Here is a 26,942-nt window from a genome sequence, read left to right as displayed (position 1 = left end):
CCTCCTTCTTAATGCTTTGCCAGGCCTTTACAGCCGCAGCCTTCAGGTCTTGCTTGTTTGTGGGTCTTTCCGTCTTAAGTCTGGATTTGAGCAAGTGAAATGCATGCTAAATTGGGTTAAGATCTGGTGATTGACTTGGCCATTGCAGAATGTTCCACTTTTTTGCACTCATGAACTCCTGGGTAGCTTTGGCTGTATGCTTGGGGTCATTGTCCATCTGTACTATGAAGCGCCGTCCGATCAACTTTGCGGCATTTGGCTGAATCTGGGCTGAAAGTATATCCCTGTACACTTCAGAATTCATCCGGCTACTCTTGTCTGCTGTTATGTCATCAATAAACACAAGTGACCCAGTGCCATTGAAAGCCATGCATGCCCATGCCATCACGTTGCCTCCACCATGTTTTACAGAGGATGTGGTGTGCCTTGGATCATGTGCCGTTCCCTTTCTTCTCTAAACTTTTTTCTTCCCATCATTCTGGTACAGGTTGATCTTTGTCTCATCTGTCCATAGAATACTTTTCCAGAACTGAGCTGGCTTCATGAGGTGTTTTTCAGCAAATTTAACTCTGGCCTGTCTATTTTTGGAATTGATGAATGGTTTGCATCTAGATGTGAACCCTTTGTATTTACTTTCATGGAGTCTTCTCTTTACTGTTGACTTAGAAAAGATACACCTACTTCACTGAGAGTGTTCTGGACTTCAGTTGATGTTGTGAACGGGATCTTCTTCACCAAAGAAAGTATGCGGCGATCATCCACCACTGTTGTCATCCGTGGACGCCCAGGCCTTTTTGAGTTCCCAAGCTCACCAGTCAATTCCTTTTTTCTCAGAATGTACCCGACTGTTGATTTTGCTACTCCAAGCATGTCTGCTATCTCTCTGATGGATTTTTTCTTTTTTTTCAGCCTCAGGATGTTCTGCTTCACCTCAATTGAGAGTTCCTTAGACCGCATGTTGTCTGGTCACAGCAACAGCTTCCAAATGCAAAACCACACACTTGTAATCAACCCCAGACCTTTTAACTACTTAATTGATTACAGGTTAACGAGGGAGATGCCTTCAGAGTTAATTGCAGGCCTTAGAGTCCCTTGTCCAATTACTTTTGGTCCCTTGAAAAAGTGGAGGCTATGCATTACAGAGCTATGATTCCTAAACCCTTTCTCCGATTTGGATGTGAAAACTCTCATATTGCAGCTGGGAGTGTGCACTTTCATTCCATATTATATATATAATTGTATTTCTGAACATGTTTTTGTAAACAGCTAAAATAACAAAACTTGTGTCACTGTCCAAATATTTCTGGCCCTGACTGTATATATATGTCATTACTAATAAATTACAACTAAGCTATTCTCACCCTACTCGTTGTTTGGGGGTACATTTAGATCAGCAAGGAAAAACTTATTACATTTTAGATTTGATATACAAACAGAAGTACAGGGCTTAAAAAAGTTACAAAACATGAAATACTGTTAATTAAACAACATAAATACAGGCCAAAACAGTACAAAATAAATGGAAAAAAAATGCAGATACATGTTACGAATTGTATCTGTGAGGGCATCTCTTGTATCTGTGAGAACACCACCGGGAATATTGTTAGGTCTACAATACATGTTGATTTGATTTTCCTTGGATTTGAAAATTATATTGGTTAGATGAGATGTTATAAAGGGTTTCACGACACTACTGGTGGACACAGACAGAAGCGGGCCCCTGTGCAAGAACAATACGGCTATGTGCACACGTTGCTTTTTTTTCAGCGCGGAAAAAAACGCACCCTCTGGCAGAGGGGAGAATTGTAAACAATGCTTTTTGAGAAAAACGCATCGAAAATGCATGCATGTGGTTTTCATGCGTTTTTCATGCGTTTTTTTAGGTGCGTTTTTTTAAGACTTGTCAGTGTTAATAAAGTTGGTTGAACACAGACCTTTGGAAAAAAAAAACCTGTGATGTCATTTCCTTCTCCACATTCTGTTTGGATAAATGGGAGAGCTTGGAATGGAAGGAGCACCATTTGAATTTTGGAAAAGTTGAAATAAACTTCGCGCACCATGTCACATTAGCAGGGCCCCTTGGGTACCTATACGTCAGAAAACCCCCACAAGTGACCCCATTTTGGAATCTGCACCCCTCAAGGATTTTATTCAGGAGTATATTAAGCATTTTGAATCCACAGCTACTTCACCCAAAATGTTGTTGTAGCAACAATATTCTCACTTTTAGGCCCGTTTCACACGTCAGTGAAAAACACTGACGTTTTTCACTGGCGTGTAAAACACGCACATGTCCCTCCGTGTGCCGTGAATCACGGCACACGTGGGTTGTCTAAGTGCAATCCGGGCTCCGTTCTCCGTGGCCTGTGATTGCACTCAGTAATCAACTCACCTGCGCCCGCTCCCGCTCTCCATGGTGGTGATCGCTCCCGCGGTGCAGCATCCGGCTGGCGCTGACCCCCGCAGCAGCTGCTTCCGGGTCGGCTGTGTCGCGCATCATGAATATGCGCGACAATAATGAGCCGGCTCAGAAGCAGCAAGCTGCACGGGCTGCAGAGGACATCGCTGGACGCTGGGTGAGTTAAAATGATTTTTATTTTAAAAGCACGTTTTTTCTGGCACGTGTTTCACGGACCACACCACTGCGTGGTCCGTGGAACATCAGTGATGCCAGAAAAAAATGGAAATGTCTCCGTGCGGCAAACACGCACACGCGGGTACGCTGCACGGAGACACGTGCAGTGAAAAATCACTGACGTGTGAGCAGACCCATTCATTATAATGGGTCTGCGTATGTCAGTGATTCTGGTACGTTTAAAAAAAAAAAAGCACAAACGTACCAGAATCACTGACGTGTGAAAGAGGCCTAAGGCTATGTGGCCATGATCCAGCGACTCGGCGTCTAGTACACAGTGCCAGCCTTCCTGCAGAGATGTGAGTGTTGTCCACGGGAGAACGCAGCTGCCCATGCCCACGATTTGGGTTCAGGCTGCTGTGGACTTTAGCTCTATTCTACCTGCAGAGAGCACTCTCGTCTCCGCAGCATAAATTGACATGCTGAGGCTCGGGAAGCCACGCCATTGGTCAGTTTATGCTGCGGAGAAAAGAAGCACAGTGGGCATGGGATCTCCAAAAATCCTTCCACTGTGCTTCTACTGCACAACGCAGCGTTATGGACGCAGGGAAAACACTCTGCGCCCATAACGCTGCAAACCCTGATTGTGGGCACACAGCCTAAAAAGCGTCAATGGATGAAAGGATGTCAAATATATACAACGTCCCACCCCCGCCTGCATATTCTAAGCTGGCACCTTTAGTACCTTTCATGTGGCACTAAAGAAGGGTGCCTAGCTTAGTATTTATCCAAAAAAAAAAAAAAAAAACAATGAAAAAAATGGCGTGGGGTCCCCCCTATTTTTGATAGCCAGTCAGGGTAAAGCAGACAGCTGTAGCCTGCAAACCACAGCTGGCAGCTTCATCTTGGCTGGTGATCAATTTGGAGGGCTCCCCAGGCTTTTTTTTATTATTTATAAATAAAGAATTAAAAAAAAAATAACGTGGGGTCCCCCCAAATTAGATCACCAGCCAAGGTGAAGCTGACAGCTGGGGTCTGGTATTCTCAGGGTGGGAAGAGCCATGGTTATTGGACTCTTCCCAGCCTAAAAATAGCAGGCTGCAGCCACCCCAGAAGTGGCGCATCCATTAGATGCGCCAATCCTGGCGCTTCGCCCCAACTCATCCCGCGCCCTGGTGCGTTGGCAAACGGGGTAATAAATGGGGTTGATACCAGATGTGTAATGTCACCTGGCATCAAGCCCAGCAATTAGTGATGTCACGGCATCTATCAGATACCAGACATAACTAATTGACAGTAAACAAAAGCAAATAAAAATTACAAAAAAATTTTTATTAGAAAAAACACTCCCCAAATCATTCCCTTGTTCTCCAATTTAATCAAAAAATTTGAAAAAAATGGGTCCGCAGAAATCCATTTGGACGTCCCACGTCGCCTCTGGACCTTCTAGAACATAGGGGCACGTTCAGGGAACGTATCCCCCATCTTCTAGGAGGGCAGACCCTCCATTTGAGGAGAGTGGGTGCCAAAAATCTGCACCCACTCTCCCCGGGTCACAGCTGCAGAGTGCCGAGCAGCCAGCACAGCTCTCTGAACACAGTGCTGGCTGTCAGCTGCTCTGCTCATGTGACCGGCCAGCGTGCACTGTGAAGGAGGAGTGGGCCGCGGGGGATCAGCGCTGCGACCGGACAGGTAAGGGGGAATACCGGGGGGAATAGGGGGTGACCTGGCAGGGCCTGGGGGGCATTTTTTCTGTCGCATGTCTCAAGGCACATGCGACAGAAATCATAGGAGCAGGGCGGCCGGTGCGCTACTGTGCGCGCGGCCATGTTGGATTTTCGGGAGAGGGGTCTGGGGTCGGGGCGGGCACTTTGGCGACACCGGGGGCTTTCCAGGACTTTGCCAGGAAGTGAGGTCAACAGGAAACCTCTAGACCTCACTTCTAGGTAAAATGCCTGCGTTCTGGCATGCCGACAAAGCCCGCGGACCGCAACAAAAAAGCATCTGACCCCACATCATTGATTTAATGGGGGAGAGAACGCAGCCACACCGCACAAAAGAAGTGACATGCTGCTTTTCTTTCCGCACCGATTTTTGGCATCCAAAACGCTGCGTTTAGAAACGCAGCGTGTGCACTGATTTTTCGGCTTTCTCATACACTTTGCTGGGAAAGCTGAACGCATGCAATTTGCCACTGAAACGCTGCGATTCTAAACGAAGCGTTTCCGCGGTAAAAAACGCAACGTGTGCACACAGCCTACAGGTACCCTTTTCAGCCCAAGAGCTCATGAAAATGAACAAATCTACCTGCTTTAGAGATAGAAATGGGCCCCCCAACCTCCTGGGCCCCTGTGCTACTGCACAGGCTGCACCAATTATATGTCCGCCGCTGCACCAGACCCCTCACGTCTCCCGCAGCTGAGCTCAGAGCATGACCCTGGAATTGTTGACTCCGGTCTTCTTTCATGCTCCACCTCTCCATTCCCATTTCTTATCTAAAATAACTACACAGACACCAAGTTATCTTTGGATAATTTTGGCCATAGCAGCTATTTATTAAACAAAATACATAACCAATAAAATTGCAATATGGTAAGGTCCTTGAAGCTACAAACCCTGGTGATTCCTACAAACCGAACCATAAAACCAACTTGCTCCCAGCCGCTACCCACACTGGCTCAGGAGCACCAAACGGTAAGGGTTAATCCTCCGTTAACCCCAAACACACCCACAGGGGCCCCGACATACCCCGTCGGGATTCCCCCCAAAATCACCAGGTGACCATCCATTCTGCCAATGAGGGGATCCATACCTGGATGGATTCCCCAAACCAATTTTAAACCAACTTCAAGGACCCACCAATAAAAACGCCAACCAGCCACTACGACCCGAGAAACAACCCCATACCACCCCCTCCCACCAATTGCACATCCCAGTCATACCCCAAAATATTAGGGAGGGCGGGTGGGACTCTCACTTGAGTCACAGGAGCGGGAAAAGTGCCGCTCCTCCCCCTTGGCTATCACTTCTGTTCAAAGTCGGGGTCTCTCCCCCACCCATGACACCCTGACCACCCCACCAATCAGGTGTCATGACGGCCTCCGCAAATGCCCCGGGGGGAGGGGGGGCAATGCTCCGTCCTTTCTGGATGGCTGATTGGAAGTGATTATAGCTCAATTTTGTCCCTAACTTTCTAGTCTGGGTCACATCACATTTGGTTGACAATTATCAAAACTTTTTAAATTTTACCCACAGATGAAAATATGTTCCCCGATCATGGATATATCCACGAATTGTATCACACTTAGATTATATAGAAATCGCATAGAAAATATTGTACTTCCATTGTCATGTGAAACATTCTGACCTGGAGCCAGTCAGTCTGCCTGCAATGCATCATATCTGACCTTGCCTTGATTTGCACCTTTTTAGTAATTAGGATGTATACAGTCAAAGTTTGTCATTCTGTCAACTGTTAATTCCTCTGTGTATACACTCCAATTCTTATCTCCATAAGATAAGGTATTTCAATTAACTGTTCACATCGGGAGGGGGGGAGGGGTGTTGCAGACTGAGATCCATATCCCCCAGCCTTTGGTCTATATGATTATTATTCCATTTATGACAAACATCATGTCAGAGCCCCAATTTTCAAATTTAACATGTTACTTTATTTGTTAATAACTTTGCAATGCATCTTAGAAATTAATGATTCTGAGATTATTTTTTATCAAAACTTTGTAAGGCTATGTGCCCACAGGAGCTTGCTTCTGCGGATTTTGCTGCGGAAAACCTGCGGATTTTTCTGAATTTTTCCAGATAAATCCGCAGGTTTCAGCACTTACAAACACTCCCCATGTTATCCTATGGGACATGGGGAGTGTCTGTGTCCACGCTGCGGAATGTGCGGCTGCGGAATATACTGCGGATGTCTCGCAGCCGCACATAACTGCATGTCAATTATTCCTGCGGAATTACCTGCGGAAATCCCGGCTCTCCACTATGGAGATAGAGGTCGGGACGACCGCAGGTAAATTACATGAATATCCGCAGGTTTACTGCAGCTATTCCGCTGTACTACCGCAGCTATTTTTAGCTGCGGATGCCGGCAGGCAGCTGCGGTAAACCTGCGGCTGTACCTGCAGATGTATCTGCAGGTACGAGCTCCCATGGGCCCATAGCCTAAAGCGGGCTTTACACGCTACGAGATCGCTACAGCAATCCCATTGGGGTCACGGATTTTGTGACGCAAATCTGGCCGCTGTAGCGATCTCGTTGTGTGTGACTCCTAGGAGCGATTTTGGATTGTTGCAAAAACATCCAAAATCGCTCCTCGTTGACATGGGGGGTCCATTCTCAAATATCGCTGCTGTCGCGTGGGCGAAGTTGTTCCTCGTTCCTGCGGCAGCACACATCGCTACGTGTGACGCCGCAGGAACGAGGAACCTCTCCTTACCTGCCACACGCCAGCAATGAGAAAGGAAGGAGGTGGGCGGGATGTTCGTCTCGCTCATCTCCGCCCCTCCGCTTTGATTGGCCGGCCGCTTAGTGACGTCGCGGTGACGTCGCTGTGATGCCGAACGTCCCTCCCCCTTGAGGGAGGGATTGTTCGGCAGTCACAGCGATGCCGCCGACCAGGTAAGTGCGTGTGTTGCTGCCGTAGCGATAATGTTCGCTGTGGCAGCAATCACAAAATATCTGCATAACGATAGGGGCGGGTGCTATCACGCTCGCCATTGCTAGCATCGGCTAGAGATGTCGCAGCGTATAAAGCACCCTTAATTCATTGAATTGGTAAATTTAAAATGATAAAATGTGTGTTTATTTATGAAAAGATAAATTCAGTGACAATTTAGAAAAATGTAAAATATGTGAAAAAAGCGTTGCTTTTGTATTTTTGTTCACTGTATGTACCAGTTAACTCTATTTTGAAAGCCTGTTACCTCTGCTGCTTTAGGGCTCATGCGCACGTAACTGCTGAATATTCTGCAGCGATTTGACAGCACATGTGCGCTTCAAATCGCTGTAGAAACACTGCATAATGAATGCAGTATTTTTGTTTAAAAAAGTCGATTTCATGCGCTATGGCTGCTGCCCCCACCATAGACAGAGTGGGAGCTGCATCCAGAACGCAGAAATAATTGACATGCTGCTTTTATGAACGCACGGATTTGGGTCAAAATCTTAGCACCCAAATTGCTGCGTTAAAAAAAGCATTGTGCGCACGTGTCATGCACAATCTACAAAGATTGTGCAGGGGACGCAGGACGCATGCATTTCCGTTGAAGTGCAATACACAGTGTTAGGTTGACCAATAGGTCACAACTGTTGCCAGCGATGACCAAATGCGGAGGGAGTACCGGCAACCCCCCCTGCTTCCCCCAGCCTCAATGAGATACAAACGGACGCTGGTATCTACACATAAAAGCTGGAGTGTGGGCTCCGAAAAGAATACTGATTTATTGTTAACATACAGGGTTATACCAAACTAATTTGGGCGTAACTATGTGACATGCATATTCATTAGTTTAGATTCGTCATAAGCGTGGATTACATTTTCCCAGCAAAAACAACATAACATAAATTTTATTCTCAAAACAAAAAATAGGTTCTTTCCCAGCAAAGTCTTATCTCTCCTTTAAGACATAACATTTCGAGTTCTCAGCATCTGTTGCGTAAACAAGTCTATTCGTGCACTTTGCAAAGAAGAATGAATTTACATGATTTTTCTAGCCATTTGAGTTAACTCTTTCCTCACAATTCCCCCTTTTGGCGTGCGTGATGGGACTGGGTCCTATCGAGAAGCTGTGGTGCAGGCTAGCCACCAGATGCTATCCAAGCCGTGGGTTGCTTAGGGACGTGAAAGCTGGAAATCCACATCCGTCCTCCAGAAACTGCCTGCATACCCGACAAGAGTCACATCATAATATGCAAAGGTGATTCTAGAGGAAAGAGCAGAGGAAAAAAAAAGCATATTAGGGATTTCATATTGGTGCTGAATAATCTTTATATCTGCATTTCCTCAAGCAGCAGGAAAACAAAGCCATTAGCAATCTAAACACTACATAGGCAACTAATAAACATAGTAGCACTTGGAATACTGATTGCAGTATCTCCATTAACCATCCTCCTATTCCCTTAAACCAGTTTGCAGGGTTGAACATTGAGAAGGTATTGCTCCACCAACCATCTGAGCTCCTGAGTACCTCCTCATCATGTTTTTTTCTTAACTTTTGTATCTCAGTTAGACTGGCTTGGGCTTTTAAGGTTCCCTTTGGATCTATATAGTGACAACAGCTGGGACCTATTATCTGGCACATCCCCCCTTGGACCGCTGTGAGGTAATCCAGTACCAAAGTATGTTGGTTGGTTATAATGATTAATTGTCTCTGTATGGCAATAGTACTATTTGCTGCTTGGAGAACCTCAAAAATTTGATCATCAAGATAGTCGGTGCTTTCTACCAACTTATCATACATCTGGATTACCATAGGGTAGAGAAAAAGGGTACTGAAAAATTTGTTGACATGGCTCATTTGAACCACATCGGGTCGGCCACTAGGCCTGTCTTTGTTATCTGCCACTCTCTTTACCAGTAGGTGGAGAGGCATTTTTCCTGCCGGTATATCAGTAGTATTGATAATAAAGGTGGCAGGAGTCAAGCAAGCAAGGGTGCAGGTGCCATTTACTCCTACTGGCAGCCATTTGTAGGCATTGTAACCACAAACCCAGTAGGTCTGCAGCGGGAGATCCCAGATGTCAGAATGTTGTAGTATGAGTCTATGTACTATATCTATAAAGGCCGATATGTTTCTCAGCATACACCATCCGGGAAGTTGGCCTAGGGGACTACAATACCCTGCGGACTGTTCAACCATAGGTTTCTCGGCCAGGCACATATGGGTCTGAATCATTGCACCATAAATTTCCTGGTTTGGAGTAACAAGTATTATTTGTGCCTTCTGGGACAATGAATTGTATACCCACCCATGGTCATGCAGATGTCTCTCTAACAGCAAGGGTTTAAATGCATCTGTACTATCAGAGGTTCTCCTAAAACTTATTTTGATTCCTTCTGTTGGAATATTGCCCATAATAGGTGTTTTTGTGTAATTACGGGGTACCCAGCTGTTTCCTTCAAAGGCTAAGTATTGCTGGGTTCCGGGAAGGCCAGTAATAAGGTTGCCTTGCCACCAGGGGAAATCTACCCATCCTACTATTGGTATGGGCACACTAGTGTTCCACAGTTTTTGGTACTTTGTGTCATTGACTGATAGTCTATTGTAACAGCCTCCCCATTGGAACACCTCGTTTATTGGGACTGGTATAGCTAAGTAAGGCATGGAGGAGGCTGTCACAGGTGCGGGTGTACATATCCAGCAGTCTGTGATCTCAAGTATTTCAGCTAACACTTTATGGTGGGTCTCAAATGAATTCTGCCGTGGTGTAGAAGGCCCCAAAAAGGAAGTACACATAGAAATACTTATCAGCAGTATTCGGCCTTCTTGCAGTGGCTGGAATGGACCCATGTCGATCTCCCCTCAAGTTTGACGGAGGTTGGAGTGGTCAGCTGGATAGTCAAAGGCCCTTCGAATCGTGGCTCAAGGGTCTTTCTCATGTGCTTCTTTAGGTAGACCCGGTCACCAGGCTTTAGGGAGTGTGTTCCTGGAACGGCATCAGGGTCGAGTAGAGAAGAATAGACCCTTTGGTGGGTTTCAGTTAGTCTCTGCTGCAGGGAGACAACATAAGATGTTAGGCTATCACATTGCAGGTGTAATTCCAGGCTTGACTGAAACTTTTACGGGGGGCACGGGTAGTGTGCTGAGGTCAGTTTTCTATGTGGACCAGAGTTTTGCAGGAACTTGTAGAAGTACACGATCCGTGTTTGCTTCCTGTGTGGCATCAAATTCTGGTCGATCTTCGATCATCTGAATGGTGCACAGGACTTCTTCTGGAATATCTTCCGGAATTTGCAGGATAGCAGATCCATCTTCATTGTAGACAATCTGAGCTTGTAATTTTAATAGTACATCTGCTCCCACTAGGGCATCTCCACCCAGGGGGGACACTAAGAATTTGGACACAAACATGTGTGGTCCCAGTTTTACCTTCAATGGATGTGTTATTGGGATTATCTGGCCTTGTGTTACGGGGGGACCGGCAGATTAGGACCAGGGGGTATATATCCTAATCGCCAGTCGGGGCCCACCGTGCTCCAGATGACAAAGGAGCTGCTGGCACCTGAGGGTTAGGCGGAGACTATAGAGCTGGATGGCTCTGAGATAACCCAGGAACTCTGGGAACCGGTCACGTGTGTTGGGACACGTCAGACCGGACGACAACCCGATTAGCGTTTTGGTGCACCTAGCGCTACACCAACCACGTGTGTAGGAAACACGTCAGGCCGGGTGGTAACCAGGTAGCGTTGACCGGAAGACCACCACGAAAGCGCCCTGTCGGCCACGTGTGTAGGACACGTCAGGCCGAGCGGTCCTCCGATTTGCGTTTCTGGCCACCTCTCGACTGGCCACGTGTGTGTAGGACACGTCAGGCCAGATGGGTACACCAGTAGCGTTGACCGGGAAGCCGAGGAGGATAAGGAACACCCTGTTAACTCCACAGGGGTCCTGGGGTACGCTGTCCGTGCACGTAGAGGGCACAACCGGACAGGTGGCGCAGCAGGTGCGTTGTCCGTGTGCGTAGGGGGCACAATCGGACAGGTGGCGCAGCAGGTGCGTTGTCTGTGTGCGTAGGGGGCACAATCGGACAGGAAGCACAGCAGCCGCAGCCCAGTTAACGCCACTGGGCTGCTATAGCAAGACTGGAACGGCAGGAGGGAAGCACGGCGCCTGACCCTGATGTGCCGAGCCACGAATCTTGGCATGACAGGCACCGTTCGCCTAACCCTACCTATCGCTTCCCAACATAGGCTTATGCCGCAATGAGGCTCTAACATGGAGGTGTTCTCTGACTGAGCAAAAGTGAAGACTGCGCACCTCCATGTTGTCTCCAGCCCCTTTTATAACCTGGGTCTGCCCCAAACCCAGGGTGGAACCACCAAGGTCCAATAGCAGAGTGCCATGTCTTCAGTGACGTCACATGCGACCTATCCGGAACCGCCACGTCATTGATGAGCTCATGGCAGCCACGCCCCAAACACTTCACCAGTCATCGTCTGACGACCAATACTGAGGTGCCAGATCATAGGGGCGGGCCTCTGCGAGCCAGCCCGGAGTTGCCACGTCATCAGGACACCTGACACCCTCTGCCCTATCAGGGCCTGCCACCTCACGGACATGCTCAGTGAGGTCCTTACCGGACCTAGACTCTGGTGCACTAAGTGCCTGAGCATGCCCAGTAGCCTGAGCAACAGGCTCAGAAAGCAGACTATCAGTTTGAGCATGCTCAGTAGGCACATCCCAGAACTTAGACACAGCACGAAGTCCAAGTACCTGTGCAAAGAGGCTGTTAGGGTTAATTGTGGGAGCATGCTTAGTAGCCTGAACTGAGGACTTAGTCTCAGACATAACACAATCAGGCTGAGCATGCTCACTAGGCAAAACACCGGGCTTAAACTCTGGCTGGGGTAAATCGGCGCACGCATGTGCACTAGCCGCCTCTCCACACTTAGACGTGGTGGAAGGAACAGCCAACTGGACGACCCGAGGCACGGCCAAGAACGGCAGCCGGCGCCTGGGCGCAACAGGAACCGCAGCAGGCTGCTTGCAGCTATGGCGCCGCCGGTCCGTAACACCTTGCCCATCAAAACCGGATACTACAGTAGCTTCAGATGAGATGGAACCTTCAGGCACCAGGTTCCTGGGGAGTACGGAGCGTGAGGCTCCTGAGTCCACCAGAGCCCTTATTTCCTTGTTGCCAATTTGAAGGGGGACGTGTATAAATGGACCTCTGGCATCCCTATCCCGTGCTGCCGCAAGTCAGGCAGTCTTCTCTTCCTGACTCTCGGGCTGGTTTTGAGTGTCCCTCTTCTTCTTTCTGCAGTCTCTGATCACGTGTCCTCTGATCCCACAATGGTAGCAGGTCGGTCTCTTTTTTCTTGTGACTTCTGGGTGACCGTCCACTGCCGCTATGACGACCTTCTTGGTCCTTTTATCTTTTGCGTCGGTTTCCAATCCACTTGCTTTGTTGACTAGAAGATCTATGACTTCCATGTTCCTCCATTTGGGGCAGCACGCTTTCAACCTATCTGCCAGAGGTGCATGTATTCCATCCATGAAGGATCTTACCATCAGGTGATGTATCGCACCTGCTTGTAAGTCCAGCCCTTCATCTCCGAATGACTGCATCAGTCTACAGTCATGGCCAAAAGTTTTGAGAATGCTACAAATATTAATTTTGACAAAGTCTGCTGCTTAAGTTTTTCTAATGGCAATTTGCATAAACTCCAGAATGTCATGAAGAGTGATCAGCTTAACAGCAATTACTTGCAAAGTCAATATTGGCTAAGAAAATGAACTTTAACCCCCAAAACACATTTCAACATCATTGCATTCCTGCCTTAAAAGGAGCAGCTAACATTGTTTTAGTGATTGCTCCATTAACACAGGTGTGGGTGTTGATGAGGACAGGGCTGGCAATCAATCAGTCATGATTAAGTAAGAATGACACCACTGGACACTTTAAAAGGAGGCTGGTGCTTGGTATCATTGTTTCTCTTCAGTTAACCATAGTTATCTCTAAAGAAACACGTGCAGCCATCATTGCTCTGCAAAAAAATGGCCTAACAGGGAAGAGTATCGCAGCTACAAAGATTGCACCTCAGTCAACAATCTATCGTATCATCAAGAACTTCAAGGAGAGAGCTTCCATTGTTGCCAAAAAGGCTCCAGGATGCCCAAGAAGGACCAGCAAACGCCAGGACCATATCTTAAAACTGTTTCAGCTGCGGGATCGGACTACCAGCAGTGCCGAGCTAGCTCAGCAATGGCAGCAGGCTGGTGTGAGTGCTTCTGCACACACTGTGAGGCGGAGACGTTTTGAGCAAGGCCTGGTTTCAAGGAGGGCAGCAAAGAAGCCACTTCTCTCCTGAAAAAACATCAGGGACCGACTGATATTCTGCAAAAGGTACAGGGAGTGGACTGCTGAGGACTGGGGTAAAGTCATTTTCTCAGATGAATCCCCTTTTCGATTGTTTGGGACATCTGGAAAACAGCTTATTAGGAGAAGAAGAGGTGAGTGCTACCACCAGTCTTGTCTCATGCCAACTGTTAAGCATCCTGAAACGATTCATGTGTGGGGTTGCTTCTCAGCCAAGGGAATCGGCTCACTCACAGTCTTACCTAAAAACACAGCCATGAATAAAGAATGGTACCAGAATGTCCTCCAAGAGCAACTTCTCCCAACTGTCCAAGAGCAGTTTGGCGCCCAACAATGCCTTTTCCAGCTTTTAGACCCTTGAACGTCCCTTGGACTAGCCTCACCTATCCTGGAAGTCCCCATAGACTGACTCCTTATCTGTATTCCTACTAAGGTGGGGTCCTAACTGTGTTCACAGGGGGCTGAGTATGTTGAATGGTGGTGGGTTACCCTTCTTGTACCAGAGGTATACTCTATATCCGATAGCAATCGCAAACAGGGCTCCTCCAACTAACACTAGGGCAGTGAATATCACATCCATTTAGACAGGACAGAAACACAGAGGGAAAACGCAGAAAAGCAGACACACTGAGACAAAGCACAGAAAAACAGACAAAGAGACTGAGCACAGAAAAAAACATCTGCTGGCAAAAGTTCTCTCAGAGTTCAGTGGTGACCTGCCAATTACCCAGTTTCTACTCACAGTGTCCCTCTTGCAGCAGTGAAGAGAGGGAGAGCAGAGATGAGGAGCAAAAGAGCAGAAGAAGGTTCAGCTCTTACCTGGCCAGGTGTTTTTGGTCCCCACGTCTGGTCTCCTCGTCCTTGGGTGGCAAAACAGTCCACTAGGTCCTGGATTAGACACACGGGTTCCTGTTCGGGCACCAGAAATGTTAGGTTGACCAATAGGTCACAACTGTTGCCAGCGATGACCAAATGCGGAGGAAGTACCGGCAACCCCCCCTGCTTTCCCCAGCCACAATGAGATACAAACAGACGCTGGTATCTACACATAAAAGCTGGAGTGTGCGCTCCGAAAAGAATACTGATTTATTGTTTACATACAGTGTTATACCAAACTAATTTGGGCGTAACTATGTGACATGCATATTCATTAGTTTAGATTAGTCATAAGCGTGGATTACATTTTCCCAGCAAAAACAACATAACATAAATTTTATTCTCAAAACAAAAAGCACGTTCTTTCCCAGAAAAGTCTTATCTCCCCTTTAAGACATAACATTTCGAGTTCTCAGCGTCTGTTGCGTAAACAAGTCTATTCGTGCACTTTGCAAAGAAGAATGAATTTCCATGATATTTCTAGGCATTTGAGTTAACTCTTTCCTCACAACAGCATAAATGCATGTCAGTACGCAACATACGCATGAGCCCTAAATGTAGCCACCAGAGATAAGCAGGCTACTTAAATATATAAACCCCCCCAAAAATGTGTTTTTATGCAGAAAAATGTAAAGAGAATGTGCAATTGTGACGTCCCAGGGGTGCCGATCCTGTTCGGGGATGCCACAGGGCTTGTTCAATATGGTGAACAGGTAATGTCAGTTTTTATGTCGTGACGCCACTCACGGCTTGCGGTCAGGGATGTGAATGACCGCCGCTGCAGGTTTTTCAAGCGTCTGGGGCTCATGGGGTCTGCAGCCAGATGATGTAGCCTCCTGTGAGTGAGGCAGGCCCCAGGGACTCGAGTGAGGAGGATAGCGGGTCCCGGAATAACACAGGCTGAGTCCAAAAGTCTTTTAACTGTTTTTTACTCACTTTAGATGTTGCGGTGAGCTGACCCGGGTGTTGCTGTGATGAACCAGGTAGGACCAGGGCTCCTTCGGGCCAGCCTGAGGGTAACCTGTTAGCTCGCCTTCCTAGCACTCTGTGTTCAGATAACCCCCTGATGTGGAGTACCATGGGGGTCTATCCAGGGAGTCACTGCTGCCTTTTCTCCCCTGTGTTTGGCCCGTTTGCCAGCAGCGTGGACTAAGTGAGATGTCTCCAGGCTCTGTCCCCTTATGGGTCCCTGCGTTGCTGCTGAGGCTCGGACTCTGTGAGGTTGGTGAGGTACGTGTAGTTCCCCTCACCGGCAGGTTTAGCAGGTAGTTAAACCTGGAGTCTGCTCTAGGGACCTGTACCACGTACGTGCCTAGTAACCAGTAACACACCACTGTTTCTACCAGGTGACCGTTCTCCCCCGCTAATGGTTAGTACCCCGTGCAGGGTCTGACTAGTGGCAGCGCACGTAACCGCCTCGCGACCACCGCTTACCACCACCAGACTGTCTCTCTTCCTCTACAAAACTCCACTCTCCTCCTGACAACCTCTGCACTCTAGTTCCCAGCCCCTCCGCTACACCCCTTGATAATATTTGAAGGCCAGCCCCCTCCGGAGACTACCCAAGGGTCCCATCTACTGGTGTGGGAGAACTGGTTGCTATGTGTCTGTGCGTACACACCTCGTTCTGGCCTTTAGGATTACCTGAAAGTACTGTCCCAGCATGGGTGCAGTACTCAGTGGCGCCTGATCGGGTCAGGGGCGCCACACAATGTCTGTACACAACATTTCAAAACAGCTAGATATCAAAGATGGATATACAGGATATACTATAAAAAATGCAATAGAATAATAATAATCCAATAAACCACATGGGGGAAGAGGAAGACAATGGATAAACTATAGCATGTCAGATGCAGTCAACAGGGAAGATAAGGGATATAGGAATCAAGAGGCAAGAGAATGAAAAGCCTGGATGTCAGGCAAGACAAACCCCATGCGTATCACTGTTCAGCACAGCTTCATCAGGGGGTGTGGAGACTGCTGGCAAGAGAAGATTTACATAGTTAAATATTACCGGTGGTGGTAGAATACCCAGGGAGTGGGAGGTGAAGACCATGTGTAGGAAGAGTATCTAGTATGATAGTAAGCGGGTAGCGCTGGCATCTCTGCAGAGATGCCGACTTACCGCCCTGGCCAGATCGCGTCCTCCTCTGCATTCCCCCTGCCATCCACGTGTGATGCTTCCTCCTTTTCTTCCCAGGTCCTGTGCGCATGGCCCAAGTGTCGCGGGAGTGTGCTGAGTGTGTGCGTGCACACCGGCCCTCCTCTTAAAGGGCTGGTGTGCTATTTCCTGGAAATGCCTTGCAGCTTATGTCAGTGGTGGCAGCAGCGGGTCAGTGGTGGAATCGGCGGTGGTGGGTCAGTAGTGGCAGCGGTGGGTCAGTGGTGGCAGCGGTGGGTCGGTGGTTGCAGCGGCAAATGCGGTGGTTGTGTGCTAGAGCAGGCCGGTGCGGCGAGTGTCCCAGTCTGTCCGCGGTCCGGGCTTCAAAGAAATGGCGCCCAGAGCGGCGCATGCGCAGATGGAGCTCTCATCCAAAAGCTCCATCTGCGCACGCGCTGACTCCCGGCGCCATCATTTGAAGCCGGGACCGAGGACAGACTAGGACACCCGCCTTACAGCCACCGTAGTCCGCACAGCCACCCTGCCGCCTACCGAGCCGCACAGAGTGGCAGCCAGCAAGCCGCCCGCCCACTCGCACAGAAAGGCAGCCGGCCGCCGGGATAGAGAGGCAGCCGGCTGCCGACACCGACAGGCACCCGGCCGCCCGCACGCACCGACAGGCTCTTTGCCGGCCGCATGCATGCACCAACAGGCACCCAGCCACCCGCACAAATAGCCGCACAGACAGCCCTCACCAATTCACCTCCCAGTAAGCTGATTTTAAGACGCACCCCTCATTTTCCTCTCAAATTTTTGAGAGAAAAATTGCGTTTTACAATCCGAAAAATACGTTATAATGTGTTTACTATAATCAGAAGGGTCTGTGAGTGTAGCGACTAAGACTTCCTTCATACATACGTGTCTTCAGTATGTGTGACATCCGTTTTCACATGTACCGGAGACACAGACACACATAGACCTATTAAAATCAACGGGCTTGTATACACGCCCGTGTTTTGACACGGACCATGTGTCCATGTGGAGCAGACAAGTGTCCATGTGCTCCATATGGCGACGTGTCCGTTTTCTGCCGGTAGCACAGATATCACATGGACCGAAGTCCAAGGAAAGTGTATGTATCCGCTCACCTGTGGTATGAAGGAGACCAATGCTTCCCAGACACGTGCAAGGATAAACCAGCTGGCAATCTTGTATGGAGACTTTTTCAAAAAAATCCAGCACCGAATCAAGGAAATGTATTAAAAATTAATGACGTTTATTGAAACATATTAAAAAGTCCAAATAGGGTCCAGAGCAAAGAAACGGAGAGGACGCGTTTCGAACTGTATAGTTCTTAGTCTGTCACACGGACCGAACACTGATGTGATCCATGTGACATCAGTGTGACACGTTTCAGAGGAAAGACGTTACTGAGAAATAAATGTATTTTTATACTTAGATGTCTCCGGTGCTGCTGTCTCCGCTGCTGTCACACTTGCTTCTGGGCCCACTTATTATGCTCATGAATATTCACTGCACTGACTGCGGACTCAGAAGCAAGTGTGACAGCAGTGCCGGACTCAGGTAAAATTCTAGTTTATGCTGTCCACGTGCTATCCAGATGTTGCACGGATAGCACACAAACAGCACACAGAACACACATGTGTCGCCCGGGGGTAAGGGGTACTCAGATTCAGGCAAAGGGATCACCTCTGTAGGTATCACGGTGGCTTGACCCGGTCTGTGATCCCAGGCTCCACAACCAAAAAGGGGGATTATGTACAGGGGAATTTGTAAGTCTATGATCCGTGACGCCATCCGTGGTGTGCGGTGAGGTAATGGAGTACCGCTGCTGTCGGTCAGAGGATCCCGGGGATGGTGATGGGCAGCAAGGTAGTGATTTTCCCTCCACAGGTAGGGTGTTGTTGTCCCGGGAGCCCGGTGTAATGGATTGGGGAGTGACGGGTGCAGTCCACGGCTTGGACCGGGTGGTGCAGGAGTACTCACAGCATAAGGCAATAACTGACTTGAGTCCAGGAATTAACCAAGTTGCTTGTAACTGGTGCCCACGGATGCTGTGAGGATGGGTCCCACACCCGTGTGTGTAATTCAGGTGTTTTTCTCCTACCTGATGTCTGTGTCTGCTAAGTGCACCGGTCCGGACAGGGTACTGACAGTCGACACCGGTGGCCACTACCCTGCCCCGGTCCACTTCGGTTCCCTACAAGCGGCTGGCCTATTCCTGAGGCCCTTGCTGCCACTCCTCCTAGCTCCACAATGGAGCTCCTTCCAGACTTCTCTCCTCCTGCAGATTGACTACAGCTCAAACTCTGCTCTGCCCTTCCTAAGCTCCTCTCGCCCCCTTCCCGTTTTCCTGGGGAGGGAGTGAGTAGGGCCTGATTGGCTGGTGTGTATCTGTGTGGGAAACTACCCAAGGGAGAGTGAGATCTGCACCAAAAAGATGGATGCAGACCTCTGTGACACCCTGGTTTTGCCAGTGTGGCACACACATACACGGACACATGGACGGACTTCCGTACCTACACCACGGACTTTGCAAAACATTTGGGTTTTTTTGCACGGATGTGTGAATGGGGCCTATACAGATTTAAAAAAAAAAACAACAAAAGAGCCTCACCGATTTCCAAAACTCCTCTCCTCTGGCACCCTTCAGACATGGCCATATTTAATGATCATTTTGATCCTTGGTAGATTAGACCTTCAATGTTCTGGTGCTGCAGGTGTGAAGGATTAAAAGATGTAGAAAACAAAAATGTTATTGGCTCCATTACGCACAGATCACTGCTCGCTTACCCTAATAATTTCTTCCAAGATTTTTGGGGAGCTTCTCCTCATCCCCAAGTATTTCTGCCCAGTTTGGGAAAATGGGTCTTCAGAGGTCTGCATCAGTGCTTCCTTCACAGCTGTATATCACTATACAACCCCTTTAAGAACTTTTTGTCATGGCCGTCACTCTGTTACTAGAGACTTGTGACAGGATCTGGGCCAAAGTCTCTCTTTGCCATCTAAGGCCAGTTTCACACATCCTTCTTTTTGCCGGTTTCGCGGATCCGGCACGCTCCCGTACAGTGACTACAGTACAATGACAGCGCAACAAGCGCCGGTCACGTGCTGTCATGTGACCGGCGCATGTGACCCGGAGGTTACAGCGCTGTCATTGTACTGTATTCACTGTACGGGAGCGTGCCGGATCCGCGAAACCGGCAAAAGAAGGATGTGTGAAACTGGCCTTATACTCCTCAAATTAAACATACTCCCTTTCCTTTGGTCCTGAAAAGGTTAATGTCAGTTTTCCTTTCCAGCAGCTTCTGACTTCTGGCTTCAGGTGCTTCGGGTTGGTGACCACTCCCTTCCCCTATATATGGTCACATCTCCCAGCAGAGGGGGTTGATTATTCTGAATCCATTTTCCAGCTAGGCATTGAGGTGGAAGGAGCTGCTGGAGCCCTTGTTGCAGTGAAGGGGTATCTGACTGCAGCCTTGTAACTGGGCTTTATCCTTTTGTTGTTTCCCCTGTTTGTCGTACGTTCCTTTCATGTTGTATTACTGCAGTGTGGAGACTAATGATTCTTACCTGCCAACTCACCAGCCACGGTGATTACAGGGTCTCTCAAGGCTTCAGGTATCCTGCTCAGCAACAGGTGCGGAACCTATGAACCTATATAGACGTGCAAGGTACAGCTCCAGGTGAATGCAAGAGATGTTCCATCTTCCATCTTACTACCACCAGGGCCCATCATTGTTATAGTGCCCCCAGTGTACCTCTTTTTGTTGTTGTGAAACTCCTATTTGTTGTGTGCCTCATTCCACGCCAGCCCTTCCCAAGTCCATGCGTGACACTTTGATGGCAGTTCTTCTGCAATTGTAAATATATTAGTGCATTTTCAAAGGTTTACATTTATGGGAAACCTGTGACACTGAACATGCTGTGTGATTTGTAGTCGTGTTATAGAAGAAGAGAAACTGAACAGATTGTAGAATATCTCAGTTTACAAATATTTGGACTCAAGAGACAATGGAAAGGGTTAAATGCCAAGCTGTCACATAAGAAATTAGTCCAAGGGTACAAGTTGGTGATTTATTTTCTACACGTTTCGGAGAGAACCATCTCCTTCTTCAAGAAATCATGTGCACAAATACATGCAAAACTGTCAATCATTGAAAACCCCGCCCACTAGACTGCTCAGCCCAGAATATTTTAATTAATAATTTTCAAGTTTTACTGCCTATTTTCCTACAAAATTAGATCAACCTGTTCTGCTCCTTCTGCTCTGTTATATATTGCCAGCAGACCGGGCAACACGTTCAACCTGACAACTTAAAAGCCTTGTGTTCTTTGTATATAAAGATACATTTTGATAACTATATAAATTATACTATTATACAATATTTTTTTTCTGATTTTTTAAAACATATATTTTTTTATGATGATGTGTGCTGCTTGCCTGTTCTACCACTCAAATTAGCTCCGGTTATGATATGGTATTGATAGACCACTCCACTTGAGGGTTTTCAGAAAACATGAATTTTGGATGTAATTAACACTTGATGCCCATTGATAGTTCCGAATCTGCTTTCTATTCCAAGTGCTTTTTTTACTACTTACTCTCAGAGGACGTGGAATATAACAGCTGTTTGCTTGGCTCACCTTCAGGTGCTGCACCAATGACCTTCAGCACAAGCCGCGCATATGCTAAAGTACTGTAGCGTGAGCAGCCGGCTGAAAGAGAGCAATTCACTTTATGATACTATTATTTTCCCGTGATTGCAAGCCAGTGCCATTAATGTTAAAATTTCCAGAAAAATTCACTTGTATATTTTTAATGAAAAAATAGCAAAAGCCAAGTATTTTCTGGCTAATAGATGCTTTAGAAATATAACGCATATTTGGATGCGAAATGTCAATGATTATTAAGAGAGACTCAATTTCAACGGAATGACTGACATTTATTTGTTTTCGTATTGGACAAATCTTAGCCGGCATATGTGTATGCAGTGAAGCTTGTAATAGTGTCACCTAGGAGAACTGAATGTAAATCCTAACCATCCATTGCTTTTGCAAGGCTAAGTGCAAATTCTATTATAACTACACTGTGCTGCGAGTTCATAAAGGACTTTACCAAAACTTATTATAGAATAATGTATGTAAATGTAAATTACGAGCAGCCTGTGTCAACTAATTAGGGATTTGCTTTTACTGATTTATCAACATTAATCCCTAATTGCTTCTATGGATTACAGAGCCTTTTTTCCCCTTCATTTCAATGCAATAATAACAATTCTGATTTTTCGTAAGATGCTAAATAACCAGGGGCAAACATAGAAATCATTGGACCCAATAGAAATAGTCCAAACTAAGTAGTATGGGGCACACATAAAAATAGTGCCCCTACTGATTTGCCTTAGCGTTCTCACCAGTGCAACACTCTTATCAGAGCTCCCAAACTGTATGTTAATTCTTTTTACAATAACAGTAACCCCAACAGTACTTCCACATGCACAATATGATACCCCCAAAGTGAACCCAATAAAGTATAATGCCCCCACAATTTCCCCAACACAATTCCTCCCAACACAAAAATAGTGCCCCTACTGAGGTGCTCTTGTGTTTTCACCCAGTACAATACTATTATCACAGCTCACATACTGTATGTTGATTCTATTTACAATAACAGTACCCCACATGCACAATATGATACCCCCAAAGGGCACCCAACCAAGTATAATGCCCCCACAATCCCCCCTACCCAATATGATGCCTCCACACTTCCTTCCGTGCAGTATAATTTTCTCGTAGAGCGGTCAACACAGTTTGAGGCCCCCAAAGTGCCCCAAAATTAGTTATGTAAAGACATAGGTCCATCAAGTTTTCACGACTAATTATAAGTTATCTATAGCCAGATTATTTATAACCTACAATGACATTATTTATTAGAAAAGAATCCAGCTTTTTTTACATGATGATATATTGTCTTACATTATTACCTCTTGCTGTAGAGCATTCTACAGTCTAACTGTAGAAAACCCTTTCCTATTTAGCTGTCTGATTTGCCTTTTTCTCCATAAATAATGAATGTTCCCTTGTCCTTTGTAAGGTCTTTGGAAGAAATAAGTCATGTGCCAGTCCTTTGTATTGACCACACATGTATTTATTCATATAAATGAGATGTCTTTTTCTAACAAGCCCAACTTTTCCAACTGCTCGTCATAGAGGGAGACAGACAGACAGGGAGGCAGACAGACAGACAGAGAGAGGGAGTGGAGAGGGGGAGAGTGAGAGAGACACTTAGTTTCTATCCCGGGCAACGGCAGGTACTACAGTTAGTCCCATATAAAAATCTAGTTGTTCGCTTTTGAACCAAGTCTTGCTTTTTAATAGCCATTTTAAAATGTGGAGCCAAAAAATGGAGCTTATATTGTAGATGTGGCCTTATGAGTGATTTATAGAGAGGTAACCATACATTTGGATTACAGTGTGGCGCCCTGGCCTAGCCAGGTCATCACAGATAACACACAAACACCCCCACCCCCATTAGACAGGGACACCAGCCAAACAAAAACCCTTGTTGCCTCCCTCCAGTGTCTGATGTCCACACCAGGTGGGGTGGAGCCAAGCGGTTGGCCCCACCCACCGAGGAGTTCACAGGCCTGGAGGCGGGAAAAGTGTCAGTTGAGTCGAGGAGTTCAGTGTTGAAGTTTGAAGTGAGAAGAGCGAACACTTGGGTGTCTGGGTTTGTGGCCCAGGCACTGACAGCAAGGTTGGCAGACGGTGGTGGCCGTCTGCAGGAGTGGTGGAGCAACGCGAAATCGTAGGACCGGGGTCGGGCGACGGCCCGCCGGTACCGACCGGGGAGCGAAGTGAAGCCAGCACACACAGGCAGGGCCATCGGACCCCGACCAGGCTTGGAGCCACCGTCAATAGTCAGATCCGAATGTGACTGGAACCCCAGGGGTTTCATAACAGCAAAAGTCCCGATTGAAGGCAACCGCCCACACCGTGAGGGTATACAGCTACCGCCTAAGGCTAGAGACCCAAGGGCCAGCGCCTGCGGGAAAATGGGCTCCTCCGGTACCCATACACCAGGGAGCGGACTACCGTTGGGAATCCATAGTAGTCAGAAGGAGAACATCAAGGTGCAGGGAAAGACAGCCGCCAGAGAGGGGAGAGACACTGCAGCCAGCTGCGGGACCCGTCCATCCAGCCGTTTGGTTTACCGAGGACTTTGTACCTTTCTTGCTGAGTGAGTACACCCGTGCCATCCGGCACCGCGCCGCGCTGTCCCTGCAACCCTGCACCTCACCAAGCCTGCCTTCCCGTCACATCAACGGGCCCCGGGACCACCAACTCCTACCTACGGAGGGGGAAAACAACATCCCAGCTGCTCCTTACCATCGCTCCCAGGATCCCCGTCATCAGCAGCGGTGGTGCCTATCTTCACCACGACCCGTGGGTGGCGTACGGACTAAATCCCCCAAACCAACCACCCCTTTCACTCACGGGCGAGGAGCGCCACTCGAATCCCCGGATCCGGCCCACCGCTCGAGCCACCGAGCAGCTATCGCAGCAGCGCCGGACCCGAGCGTTAGCGAGTGCAGCGCAGTGGCATCCTCCCCGCCCGCGACAACTTGGCATCACGAACAGGATTGAACCCCTCTACTTACCAGTAGAAGTGCGCCTTGTGATCTCTGCCGGCGGTGTCCGGCCGAAAATTTTGAAGCGCCGCCATCTTGGCGCGAAAATTTCCCGCTCGAGCGTCTTCTCCGAGCAGGGAAGGCGCGAAAACGAAGCCCCGCCCCCAACAAACGGAAGTGCTAAAGAGTACCAAGGGGGCGCGAGAGTGTGTCTGCCTGATGTAGCCGAGGCTATGGAAAGCGGGGACGCCAGGACTCTGCAAGATATCCCGTTCCTGGAGGCCGAGCAAGTAGGATGTCCATCCGGTTCAGCAGACCCACGCCCGGAACAGCGGCATGGGTGGAGGCTCGGGTGGCCCAGTTAAGCCGCAGGCTGCAGACCCGGCTCGAGCTCCTGGTGCAAGAATGGGAGGCTGGAATGGTGGAAGTGGTGATGACCATGCAGGCCCGTGAGGCGAAAACAGAATCGGAGGAGGTGAGTGACGTACGCCCCTGTGTCCCAGAGGGACCGGTCGCTGCGGCCGAGGGGCCCGGTCTGCCGTCGCTCAGCCAGCTGCGTTCCCCGCTGCCCGTATTGGTCGGCGCCACCCCGTCGGCCGGCCAGCTGCTCCTGAACCCGAGAACAGATGACATCACCCCTGCCTGCGAAGATCCACCTGCGGGTGCTGCCCGCGAACGACAACTTGCCCTGCCAGTCCCGACCCTGCTCCCCTGGGAGACGCCCGCTTCCAAAAGGGAGTCATCCCGTCCGGAGGCGGCCGCATCCAAAGAGGCCCCGGCAGTCTGTCCGGCTAGTACAGAGGTGGAGGGTAGCTCGCCTCCAGCCCGGAAGGTGACGCTGACCACTTCCAAACTCCAGGCCTCGGCTGGGGCTGCGGAGGGTTGCCGCTGCAAGGCAGCAAAGCAGGCCGCGACACAGCGATGCCCCCCTAACCAGAAGGTGCCGGTCGTAGCCCGCATCGGGGGGTACCAGCTGGGCCCAACCCCTGCGCTAGAGGAGCCGCCATGTTGGGATCGGCGGCCAGACCTGATGGGACGACAGGCATAGGCCCGGGAGAAGGCTGCAATCCTGGCCCGTACTGTAGAAGCAAAGGATGCTTTCCGGAGGGCCTCTCCTGAAGCTCGGGGCCCGGTCTTTGAAGGTCAAGTCCAGCAGTTCTACCCCCGGCGAGGATGGGGGTTCATTCATGAGCCCTACCTGGGAGTCGAAGCGTTCTTCTCCCGTCGGGACGTGCACAGCCAACTGCCTCTGGGCCGTCCAGAGCGTGACCTTTGTGCGGGAGAGTTGGTCACCTATACCTGCCATCTGGGAGAGAGGGGCTGGTTCGCCTTGGATGTCCGGAGAAGGGTGAGCCATGACGATCACGAACAGCCCCGGTCACCTCCCCCGCCATACAGTCCTAGGGCGGATCCGGAGGAAGTGAGTGGTGATGGTGACCTTAAGTAGTGGCAGCGGTTCACCGTTGCAAGCAGTTGTCCCCCGTTGGGACCCTCAGTAGTGTGATTGAATGACTTTAATGAACCGTAAACCTTCATCTGATTGTCCATGTGATTATTCCGGCCGTTGCCGGCAAGTTATCCCCGGAGGGACCCTGTGTGCTTTTACCCCCCCCCCCTGCATGAGAGACTACTCATGGACATGGCCGAGAACTGGCAGGCCACCCACAAACTTGTGGGCTTGTAGATAAGTTGAGGGGTGATTTTCCGTCGGAGCCGCCTCCGGAGAGGCAGATTGGAGGAAGGGCCCACAGCAGAGCAGGCTGGGGCCGGCCACCACCAGGACCGGTGGCCATCCTCTGGGGGTCAGGGGTCCCCCCTGGACGTGAGGTCCCCTGAAATGACAGCCGGGTGCAAGTATCCGTACTCGTTCCCGCTCGGGCAGCCTGAACCTGAACTGGGGTCAAACGTTGCTGCCCACTTCTTAGGGGCAGCATCAGGGCTAGGTTGCTTGGGTGGGAGAGCGGAAGACATCCGTCCTTCCATTATTATTAAAAATATTTTGTTTATATGTGCAACGTTCAAGTGTCCTAACAAAAATACTTATGTTTGAAAATGTTTACCTGTTATTTATATTTTTTTTACAGTTTTTGAAAAGAAAAATAAAACCGGTGATGGACGGGCAGCCCGTGGATGGTCTGCATTTCACTAAGGGGGAATGTGGCGCCCTGGCCTAGCCAGGTCGTCACAGATAACACACAAACACCCCCACCCCCATTAGGCAGGGACACCAGCCAAACAAAAACCCTTCTTGCCTCCCTCCAGTGTCTGATGTCCACACCAGGTGGGGCAGAGCCAAGCGGTTGGCCTCACCCACCGAGGAGTTTACAGGCCTGGAGGCGGGAAAAGTGTCACTTGGGTGTCTGGGTTTGTGGCCCAGGCACTGACAGCAAGGTTGGCAGACGGTGGTGGCCGTCTGCAGGAGTGGTGGAGCAACGTGGAACTGTAGGACCGGGGTCGGGCGACGGCCCACCGGTACCGACCGGGGAGCGAAGTGAAGCCAGCACACACAGGCAGGGCCATCGGACCCCGACCAGGTTTGGAGCCACCGTCAATAGTCAGATCCGAATGTGACTGGAACCCCAGGGGTTTCATAACAGCAAAAGTCCCGATTGAAGGTAACCGCCCACACTGTGAGGGTATACAGTTACCGCCTAAGGCTAGAGACCCAAGGGCCAGC

General features: G+C 49.0%; 1 protein-coding gene across 1 annotated transcript in view; it reads right to left on the bottom strand.

The window, feature by feature from the left end:
- Positions 1–8,559: 8,559 nt before the first annotated feature.
- Positions 8,560–26,942, bottom strand: part of LOC142246666 (endogenous retrovirus group PABLB member 1 Env polyprotein-like) — a 110,268-nt gene continuing 91,885 nt past the window's right edge. The window contains 3 exon segments of the mRNA XM_075319731.1: positions 8,560–9,447; positions 9,449–9,543; positions 9,546–10,011. Of these exon segments, the coding sequence (XP_075175846.1) occupies positions 8,560–9,447; positions 9,449–9,543; positions 9,546–10,011 (1,449 nt within the window).

This window comes from Anomaloglossus baeobatrachus, chromosome 7 (assembly GCF_048569485.1).
Source record: "Anomaloglossus baeobatrachus isolate aAnoBae1 chromosome 7, aAnoBae1.hap1, whole genome shotgun sequence".
In the NCBI taxonomy this organism is placed as follows: domain Eukaryota; kingdom Metazoa; phylum Chordata; class Amphibia; order Anura; family Aromobatidae; genus Anomaloglossus; species Anomaloglossus baeobatrachus.
The sequence above is the reverse complement of the archived record's forward strand: the minus strand, read 5'-3'. Positions and strand labels throughout refer to the sequence as shown.